The 11,597-nt window shown below is 37.3% G+C and overlaps 1 protein-coding gene across 1 annotated transcript in view; it reads right to left on the bottom strand.

The window, feature by feature from the left end:
* Positions 1–11,597, bottom strand: part of Slc9a9 (solute carrier family 9 member A9) — a 711,270-nt gene that overhangs the window by 512,880 nt on the left and 186,793 nt on the right. The window contains exon 5 of the mRNA XM_012514271.2: positions 4,012–4,127. Coding sequence (XP_012369725.1) covers positions 4,012–4,127 — 116 coding nt within the window. The remainder of the gene's footprint in view (positions 1–4,011; positions 4,128–11,597) is intronic.

Below are 11,597 nucleotides of genomic sequence, written 5' to 3'. Positions count from 1 at the left end.
CTGTACTTCCGATTTGATTTGAAACTGTCTCATTGCTGTTTATCAATAAAATTTTGGAAAAAAAAAAGAAGCAAAGAATCAAAAGCCTAGTTCTTTGAAAGACTAAATAAATTTGATAAGCCCCTAGCTAACCTCATAAAAATACGGAAGAAGAAACAAATTTAAGCAATAAGGAATGAGAAGGGCAAAATTACCATAGACCCAGTGGAATTTCAAATCATCAATAGCTACTTTGAAAATCTTTACTGTCTCAGAATTAAAGACACAGAAGAAATGGACAGATTCCTTGAAAGGTACAAGTTACCAAAACTGAATCAAGAAGATACAAGAACTCTCAATAACACAATAACATCCAATGAAATTCAAAATGAAATAAAAAAAATTTTACTGACAGAAAAAAGACCAGGTCCTGATGTATTCACACCTGAATTCTACTAGAAATTTAATGCCACCAGTGAAGCAGAAGACCCAATACTATTATGGACTACTGGACTGTTTTAGAATATTTTGTTGAGTTAACACACCTATAATATTCAAATTATGGAACTAAACAAAAAAAGGGGACACAGATGAATGTCCATTTTGTATCTGTGTATTCAAAATGGTTACGATAGATATATAGTTTCATTCTCTTAATGAATAGAGGGATTTGTTCTAATGGTATTTGTAAATAAGATATCATGTCCGCATCTTGTACAGCAATTAATCACTAGGAAGGATGTATACAGTGTGTTAATTATTGAAACTGTCCTACCAATGTGGTTTGAAACTGTCTCATTGCTATTTGTTTCTCAATAAATTTATGCAGAAAAAAAGAAAAAAAATGGTTTAGAATTGACAGCCAACCATACTGGGGAAATAGCTTGGTGGTCTAATCCTTGCCTGTCTAGTGCAATGACCCAGGTTCAATCCCTGCTACCGCATGCCATGCCAGCCCTGGAACCCCAGGCTCATGGTGCCAGCCACTGAAACCAGGTATGGTGGTGTAAACCTGTGATCCCAGCATTGGGGAGGCTGAGACAGAAGGATCACCACACGACCAAGCTCTGTGGGGAGACTCTGTACCAAATGAATAAAAGATTTTTAAAAATTAAAAAAATAATAATCACAATAGTAGCTTGAAAAATATCAACAATGTTAAATCTATATATTCACAAAGATAATTTAAAAAACTTTACCTTGGTGGTAACATGGAAGATTTTAGGGAAACAACACATCATCTTGCAAATTGATAAATAAAGGAAAAGAATCAATCATTTGTCTCAGTTTTGTTTGTTAGTTTGCTTATTCTGTAAGATGAATACTTAAATAATGGAACTGGAAAACTACTTCCTTAAGGAGAGTAATAGCTAATAAATGCAAAATGCAGACATAGTTTGCATACCATTCATTTGTAATTCTTAATAAATAGTGAAAGCAGCAGTTGCTAGCAAAAAGGTCCTAATACCATTAGGAGAAATGAGAAACTCTAAAATATGGAGTTTCTCAGACTTTACTGTACCTATGAATTACTTAGGGATACTGTTAAATTCTGTCTTACTAAGTCTGGGGTTGAGACTGAGAGTGTTTATAACAAGTCACCATGTGGCACCAACATTAAGGGTCAGATTATGTATTGCAAACAGGTGCTAATGAAAAAGTAAAAATAAAAAATTGGGAAGAAAGCGCAGGGTTGGGTGATTGCCGACATTCAAGAGTCGGCCTGGTACTGTGAGGTAGACCTTGTATTCTATTGAACATCAACAATGAACAAGCAGAGTCATTCTGTGTCTATGATGGGCCCAGATAAAAAGAAAACTACTCCCTAAGCTTGCCTAAACACATATGACTATGTCCAAACTGCAAAACTGACCAAACAACTGCCTATCCTAACTATTAGGATGGACCACTATTTCTTGACCAGTTATAATTTTAGGCTTAGTCTAGTGTTTCCTTCTTCTAGGAAAGACTTACTCAAGTTGCCAGTCATGGACTAGCTGGCACTTCCTAATATCATCTATTCCAAGGCAAAGCCCTGACTCCTAAGATAACAAGCACGAATGCAAGCGCTATAGTAAGTGCTGCTTAACCACCTTCAACACAACACATGGTTCTTCACTGTGAGTATTTGCTCTCATCATAGAATGTAATAAACCCATCTCATTCTCCTACAGGTGGGTTCTGGTGATCTTTGCTAGAGTAGCAATTCCTTAATGCTGATTCACAGCTGATTCACAGCTCAGACACTAAACACTGCAAAAGGAAGTTCACAGTATAGAGTAATTTTGACAAGAAACGGTGAACCTGAATCTGATTAAGCCTCTACTCTAAACATTAGCTTACAAGAAATATGGGAAGTACCAGAACGCTTTATGGGACCATGTTCAAATTCAACCACAAGAAAATTGCTTCTTCTTTTTAAACAATAAATGACATAGAACTCTTCCTGTGAGCGGCCTTGGATGACCTGTGAAAATGGTTCGCTACTCTCTTGACCAGGAAAACCTCACAAAATCATGTAAATCAAGAGGCTCAAATCTTCGCGTTCACTTTAAGAACACACATGAAACTATTCAGGCCATCAAGGGTATGCATATCTGAAAGGCCACCAAGTATCTCAAGGATGTCACATTAAAGAAGCAGTGTGTACCATTCTGGCATTACGGTGGTAGAGTTGGTAGGTGTGCCCTGGCCAAACAGCAGGGCTGGACACAGGGTCGATGGCCCAAAAAGAGTGCTGAATTTTTGCTGCACATGTTTAAAAATGCAGAGAATAATGCTGAACTTAAGGGTTTAGATGTAGATTCTCTGGTTATTGAACATATCCAGGTGAACAGAGCACCCAAGATGCGCTGCCATACTTACAGAGCTCATGGCCGGATTAATCCATACTTGAGCTCTCCCTGCCATATTGAGATGATCCTTACTGAAAAGGAACAAATTGTTCCCAAAGCAGAGGAGGAAGTTGCACAGAAGAAAAAGATATCCCAGAAGAAACTGAAGAAACAAAAACTTATGGCATGGGAATAAATTAAGCATAAAATAAATGCAAATAAAATTTTAAATAAATAAATGACATAGAAAAGGAAAAGGACCGTAATGGTTAAAAGAAACTCAAGAGTCTCAGCAATCAACTGTGATGTGCAATCTTTGCTTGGATCCTACTTTATACAAATGGCTACACAAACTATCAATGCTAATAGCAAGACAGTTGTATTCAAACATTGACCTTGAAATTGTTAAATCATGCTTTTGAATATTTTTAGTTTCTATCTATAAATGACAATTTTTCAGTGTATTTGCCTATTAATATACTGCATAGCATTTGCTTTAACCAAACGCAATCATGATGAGTAGTGGGTTGAGGAGTATAAATTAAACTTAAGCATATTTGGTAATTGGTGAAGAGTATATGACATTCTTTTTACTATATGGCCTACTTTGAATGGCCTTCAGAAGTTCCACAGTCAACTGTGTTTAAAAGTATTTTAAAACTTTTAATTCAAAATTTTGAAGGAAGAGATGCTGAGTAGAGAACAATTAAAGAGCATGACTCATAGGCTATGAGTTCTAGAGAAATAAATATAATGACTTTAACCAGTCTCTTCCAGTACAAAAATTGTTTTCTTATTAATTTCTCAAGTGTTACCTAAATATTCACCTATTTTTTTCCTTTTCTTTCCTTAGAAAAATACCAACAGATACGTCAGTTGCATGTGAAGAGGAATAAACAATTATTAGTAGGAAGGCTGAGATGAGGGCTTTTGGAGAAACCTTCAATTTAGATGCTTTACCCTTTGGCAGTAGCACAGAGTATTGAACAGAGGGCCTTCACACTGAGCTAAATACCTAGCATTTTTTTCCCTGGAGTTTTGAAGCAGAGTCTTACTATGTAGCCCAGGCTGGCCTTGAGCTTATGGAAATCCTCCTGTCTCAGCCTTCAGAATACTGAGCTTAAAAGAACATGCTACCCCACATGGCCTAAATGCTTTACTACTTATAAAGCAGGGATTGGGTTATTTGAGCCATTACCTGGATCCGTAGCTGACATCAGTGACCCAAAAAATAAGCAGTCAGTGAAATGAAAGTCTCCTGTTTTCAGCTGGCCAGCATGTATCATAGCCTTGACAAAACCATACACAATTAACCTGCAAAAGAGGAAAATAAGATCTTCAAACATCCCATTGACTCCTGTGCAAATCCATGCTATCAGAGCTAACATTCTAATGTGCTTCCTGACTATGTATCGTGCACAAATCACTACCATACTACCAGTTCATGGTCATACTAGCTCTGAGTGCAGTGTAGTCTCCTGTCTGTGAAAGATGCTTTTACCCAACATCACAACTCATTCACCTAGCAAAAGGTAGCAGAACATCTTATAGCATATTTCAATGAAAACAAGATAAATCTCAAGGATATAAAAATAATCTGTCAAACGTGGCACAGCAAATCATGCCTGCAAACAGTGGCTGTGTTGACATCTGTAAATGGATTACTTCTCAGTTTCCCTTGCTTTTTCTGCTGTCTGAAAGGGGTTCAAATTTCATATCTGTCTCTGCAGTGGGAAAGATCCTGTCCCCCAGGGTGCAGTCCCCCAGTCTCCTCACAATACAGGAGGCTCCCTTGCTCCTGGTGTCAGTGCATTTGTACTCCAGGGAGAGAAGCATCATTAGGTTACAGCATGCACAAGTGCTAAAAAAATAAATACTGAAGGATTACACACTTCAATTTTGCAAGGGAAAAAATTTTTTCTTGTAATAAAGATTTTAGGCTGGAAGTGGTGGTGCACACCTGTAATCCCAGCACTCGGGAACTGAAGCAAGAAGATCACTGTGAGTTCAAGGTCAGGCTAGGCTACAAAAGCAAGTTCATTGACAGCTGAACTACACAGTGAGGTCCTCTTTCAAAAAACAAAACTAAAATAAAGATTTTAAAGGGTTTCATAACCTTAGTATCCCCACGCCATAAAATCTAAACTATGTACTTGGGTTATTGGTTGCCCACTTACAGTTTTGAAATTGTATTTAAGTTTTTAATTGGCTGATTTTGCTCTATCCCTAATAGGGAACACATAAAGACTGGTAAAGTGAACCATGGGACAACCTAAGAAAGGTCTGTAAGAGTCCTTGGAACCTATAGACCATCAAACCAATATACGGGTTCTTAAAGGTTTGGATGCTTTAAAAACGGTTTTTGAGGTAGTGAGCTTGGCTCAGAAGGCTAAAGATCAGGCATCAGAAACTGCAATTTCAAAGAGAAAGCAGGTACTTCAAATTCTGCTCAGGGAAATATCTCCATAAGAGATTATATCAGATACACCTGTATTTAAATGTGACCCTTTTCTACTGCATGTTAGCCCTGTGGTTGTAGAGTATTACTAAAAATTTTTTACATCTCAATATATTGATTCATAAGATGGGGTTACAATAATGACCTACAGAGTTTTCAAAACTGAAATAATAAATATTTGATGTCTAATACCTAGTAAGCTTTCAATCAGGTAATTATTGCTTCTAATAATGACCAGAAGAGCAGGTAATCTTTGATTGCAACTCTTCTTCACTTAATCCACATATTGATCCTATAACAAGAGTGTTACTACTTACATTTCATGCATGACAAAACAGAACACAATGCGATTAAGTGACGCAAGTGTGGTTAAGTGCCATAGTAACTTGCGATCCCAAATTTGAATTAAGAAGGTATGTCTCTAGAGCCTGGGTTTTTAACTTTCATATTTCCTAGGAAAAAGGCTTTATAATTTAAATGCTATATTATGTAAAATATAATCCATGAAGTTGTTGTTCTAGGTGGTTCAAAAATGTGATAGAATATTCCTAAGAACTTGCAAATGATTCTATCATCTGAGGTGAGCTATTAAGCTGATTTATAGAGTTAGAGGCCCCATGCTAGTTTATAGAATGTGGATTCTGGCTCAGGACACCGAGTCATGATCAGACTGCAGGTATCAAATATCTGCCAAAGATTGTACCGTAGGGACAGGAAAATGAGATCTGAGAGGAGCCTCATACAGGGCCTCACTTTTGGCCTCTCATCCACATTTAACCAAGGGCCAGATGCCTACTGGTTACCAAGTTTGTGATCTCTTGATGGGTGTAGGCTGGTTTCATTCAGAGTGTTTGTCCAATACACATTTATTACTGAACACTCTTGTGTGACAAGCTCTCAGCTATGTGCTTAAGACATATTAGTCAGTAACAAAAAGATCCTTACTTTTACCAAGCATGCAGTTTAACAGGATGAACATAACAAAAATAATCAGAAATTCAAATTACACCTGTTTGTATTGATATTAGGACATTCTGACTAACAATCCCAAGGAACTGCCCCTCCTTATTTACCCAATCAGCTCTTCTAGCATTATTTTAATTTTACTTACAAGTTAATAAATATGAATATTCTAAAAATTGACTGTACTTAAGCATTCGATTCATTAGAAAAAACTATAGAATGTAAGCCATTATTAATGTTACTGTCATATAAATGAACTTAAATTTGATCCTTTTCTTTTTTGCTTTGTTAAATTTTTCCAATTATTTTAAAATAACAGCCATAATAAAAAAAACAATGTTCATTGCTGAGTGCTACTCTGTACACAATAGATACTCACTATGTCATTTAATCCTCATAATCCTCTGAGTTAGGTGCTATAATTATCCCTTTTTATTCAAATGAGAAAATTAGGAGTCAGAGAGGTTAAGTGATTTGCTTACTCTGCAGTCACAGACTCAGTTCATCCCAAATCTGGATTTCAAGTGAGGCACGTCGACACCAAAGCCTCCCATGAACCACAATGTCTACAGTGCTTTTTAATTGCTTTTGAAAATCAGGAGAAACACACATGTATAGGCGGACCCATATACACAATAGCAGATGTACAATTTGCTTTTTTAAAAAACAAAAAGTATGTTACTAATTAACTCCAGATCAACTCCTAGAGCTAGAGTAACTACAATTCCACCTACTTGCTTCCTTAAGACAATAGCAAAAGACAAAACCAAAAACCAAAACACTGCAGTCTAGTATGAACTCATCTGATCACTGTTATTACTGATCAACCAGTGGTCATGGTCAATGTTAATTATAATCCTATAAATACTGTGCCATCAATTGTGATAGGCATTTGTATAAATGGTAGCTATTGCCATTATTATTAATAAAATTAGCTTTTTAATTCATTTTAATGAGAAAATAAAATAGCAACGAAACAGTTTCAAAACAGGTTAGTAGGACAGTCACATACATTGCATATTGTTCTCTTCATAGTTGTTATTCAGAAGACAAGATGCAGACATGGTGTCTTGTCTAAACAATATTAGTAGAAACCTTTCTCCTCATTGATCTTAAAGAAAGTAGCTGTATATCTATCTTAACTATTTTGTATATACATATATATTTTTTCACTTCAAAATCTCCTTTATTTATATCCCTCTTTTTTGTTTTGTTTTGTTTTGTCAGAGAGTTCCATTGCTGTTAGAGAAGCTGTATTTGGAGAAGTCTTTAAAAGACCTTTTCATACTTGACACCATTCAAATATTACCTGAATTCAGCAAAATAACCCAATATATTCCAATAGCCCATAACAGTAGTGGGTTATCAGCACAACTGGGAATTGTCAGGCAATTAGCCTTTAATACATAACTGGGCAGCTAAAAAGTAAACTCCTCAGTAGTCACTATATTTTCATAGAGTGGTAAACTTCCTCAGCACTCACAGAAGTTATTTTGCAAGGTCCAAGATTCAAGATACATGGAGTGTGATGTGAAAAGGAAGTCCACTGTGTTCTGTGTCTTGATGATGGAAAACTTGAGGTGTTTTCCAGGGTCAGTCAGAGGTAAGTGACAGCCTGGACCTCAGGGGTAGCTGGGTCAGAAGATGCGTTGCAAAAACCAAAAGTTCTGATAACACTGATTTCAACTCCATGCTACTCCTTTATGGTGAGTAACAACTTCGTGTTACTCCTCTAGTCCTTTGTAAGCACTAGACATTAAAAAGCTAAGTGCTGGTGCTGTCAAGGAGACAAAGACAGAATAGAAGGCAGTTGTGTTGCTGCTTCAGTACAAGGCAGTGGGCAAAAAGGGAATCTGGGGGAATGCTCAACAATGAAGTGAATAATGGATGCATCATAATACAATGAAAATGAATGCTGACCACATTCATGTACTAGTGCAGACTGATCTCAAATGAAATGAGCTTATTTCATACTATTACTCTCTCTACCCCAAAAGTCATGTTGGAGAAAAAAAAAACCCTTCAAAACAAAAAGTTTCGAAAATTCCAATTGCTTGTATTATTTAAAATATTGCCATCTTAAGCTCAGTAGTTTTAGAAAAGAATGCTTTTCCTCTGCTTCCTCCTTCTTTCTCATCTTCCTTTACCTCCACTTCCTTCTCTTCTTCCCAAAATTGCCTTCACCAAGTTATGATTATATCACCAGAAAAAAGCAGGCTTTTAAGAATTGCTATGGCCATCTACACAAGGGAAATTGATTTCAATATGGAGACACAGACGTGTGGACCAGTCCTGGGAACTGTTCAAGACACATTCCTGCCTGTAAAAGCATAGGAAACACCACAATCAGTACTCACATTTCAGGGGAACCCCAGGACACACAGGTACTGGCATCAGTATAAGTGTTATAATGTGCATATGGCTTTCAGAGTGCTACATCCAAATGTTTTCCTTTGAATCGTGTCTTTTCCTATTCATTAGTACATGGATAGTTTCAGTCACATGATTTCTTTTTTTCCAGATCAGGCATCCAAAAGTGATACCTCGCTGGAGAACTTGAAATTCTTAGTGCTGACTGAGTTCTGTGGGACCAGGAGGGTCTTCTTACAAAATCCAGCCATTGGCCATTCACCCACCAGCCAGTTAACTCCTTCATTCAACAATTAATTATGTGCAGGCAAAATTCCTAAGTCAAGGAGCTTAACTATTATTGAAATAGTTAAACAGTTAATAGGTCATTTATAATTTATTACTTTCTCCATGTTTTGATTAAGTTATGGGAAGAAGTACAAAATGCAAACATTCACACTGCTATGTTCTAGCTAACAGTGGGGGGGGGCTTTACTTTATAAACGTAATCACAGCTTTCATTTTTAAACTATTGAGCTTGGGATTGTTGATTATCCAGACATGAATCTCCAAGAAATGTTTCTTAGGAAACAGATTGGACAGCAAACACTGTGTGTTGTGTTATTATAGTCTTGGGCATAAGTAAGATCCAGGAAAAGTGTACAGAAGAAAAAGGCCTGTGATTGAGGCCGGGGAACACTGGCATTTAAACAGAAGATAAGTGTGACCAAGGCAGTGGAGGGTATCAGGAATTGGTCAACAGAGATATGAGTGGAAATGCAGCAGAATGTCACAGAAGTCAAAGGAAAAACTCTTTTTAAATTCTCAGGATAAATAAGGTTGTATATTGCCACGAGGGCATTTTATTCAGGGTCAATAAGGAGTGAGTGCTGAAGTGAGATTATACTGTGTTGAAGAGTCCATAGAAATGAGCAAATTGAGACAACCAGCAACCTTCTGGGAAGTTTGGCTATGAGGGGACTTTGGTATTATTCCAAACAGAAAAGGGGAGTTAGTGTACTACATGAACTGGTCATAAATGATTAAGGGGAATCTATGAAGGAGCACATGGCTCATGGTATTGCACAAGCAAATGTTAGCAAAAGGTTCTGTTAAATCAAGATTAATGGCATAAGGTGGCAGTCTGCCTTTGCATGATGAAACCATAGGGCACTTAAAGGGGCTGTAGGACTGACTGTATGACACCTATAGGTATTGAAGGGATGATTCCCCTCTTTTGTTACTGTTTCTTACATCCCATGTATAAATGGTAAGCATTTATTACCATAAAAGGTTTTGCTAAATTCTACAAGAAATGCAAAAGTGACACATGGCTTCCACCCTCACGAGAAGAAAGTCCCCAAGACAAGCAGAAAGCCTAGTAGAAAGAGGCTTATTTCATGAGGGAGCAGATCACATTGCAGAGAAGAAGCAGCTCTCTTTTACTTAGGACTCAGAAAAAGCTCTGAGGAGCACGTGGTGTATTTGTTGAATCTGAGCATTGCAGAGTAAGATTGCCCACAGACTTCCATCTGTGTGTTGAACGTCACAGATTCTGATTTTATTCCTGCACTGCAAACTCTTTTCTAGTGAAGGTGTTTTCTTTGTGAGGTAGTACAGAATCCCACGGAAAAACAAATGAAGCCCTCCAAGTAGACCAGGGAACTACTGCTGTCTGCAACCCACTGCAGACATAGGAAGGCCCAGTCCTAAGTGAGCTCCACTGACAGATTTCATTGGAAAACCCACTGTGGGCTTTTCCACACCAAGGAGTCCAGGAGACCTCTGGAGATCAGTCCTAGATGAAGTGGGTATTCAGCATTCTTACCACACCACATGATCCTCCTTTTCCCACTGGACTCAAGACTTTGTTCCTAAGGTTTTTTGAAGGTTGTGGAAAAGAGGGTGAAGAAGTCAACTGGATGGCACATGACATTTAAAATGAAAATAGAGCTCCAGTCAGTATCTCTACCAAATATCATGAACAAGTTCCCAGAAAAAGTTCAGGTTGCCTGCTCTCAGTCCTTTGCTTTCTGAAACTAGAGGAAAACTACAGGCTTCAGAGGAGGAAGGCTGCATACACCTTTGGGTTTGTGTTTGTTTGTATCTGTATCTTGAAGAGGAGGCTGGTTAGAGAATGGGATAGGCATAATAGGGAGATAGATAACAAGGAGGGACAGGTCATTGTCACGGCTGTAAGTGAAGGTGTTGAGGTTGGAAATTCTATTCTGGGACATTTGACCACACAAAACTATTTTTTGTGGGGGCCATCACTCAAACTCAAATGAGAAGATAGATAAGCCTATCTTCTCATGATTCCTAAACTCTACTCTCTTTCTATGCCTTTCCACCTCATCTTCCCAGAGATTCCAATAATTATTTTTTTTTATTGAGGAACAAATAGCAACGAGACAGTTTCAAAACTGATTAATAGGACAGTTTCAATAATTAATAGATTGCACATTGTTGTCTTCTTAGTGGCTATCCATAGTACAAGAAGCAGACAGGATAGCCTGTCCAAACACCATTAGTACAAATTTTTCTTCTCATTGAATTAAACGAAAATAGCTGTATATCTATCCTAACTATTCTGCATATACAGATACTAAATGGTCCTTCCTTTGTATCCCCTTTTTTATTTAGTCCTGTCAGAAATGGGTATTCCATTGGCATCTAAATACTATAACTCGAAGCCTTTATATTGAAGTGGATGCCACTTCAACATATACTCATAAGTGAAATAAATCAGACACACATGTGTAAACATCGCATAGTTTCCCTAGTATAAGAACTCAAAAGAAGAAATACAAATAGAAAAGTATAATACAAGCAAAAGGAAAGCAGGATCTTGAGGACTAACTAATCAAGAGAGGGAAAGGAGAAGAGCTAGGAAACATGAATAAGTCAAGTCACACAGTCATATGTAGAAGATGGGCAAGGCAATGATCCTGAGAATCTCCAGAAGATTTTTGAATCTAGCAGTTAATTGGAAAGATTCTCACCCTGACTAACTA

Source organism: Octodon degus, unplaced genomic scaffold, assembly GCF_000260255.1.
Source record: "Octodon degus isolate 3935 unplaced genomic scaffold, OctDeg1.0 scaffold00028, whole genome shotgun sequence".
Taxonomy (NCBI): Eukaryota; Metazoa; Chordata; class Mammalia; order Rodentia; family Octodontidae; genus Octodon; species Octodon degus.
The sequence above is the reverse complement of the archived record's forward strand: the minus strand, read 5'-3'. Positions and strand labels throughout refer to the sequence as shown.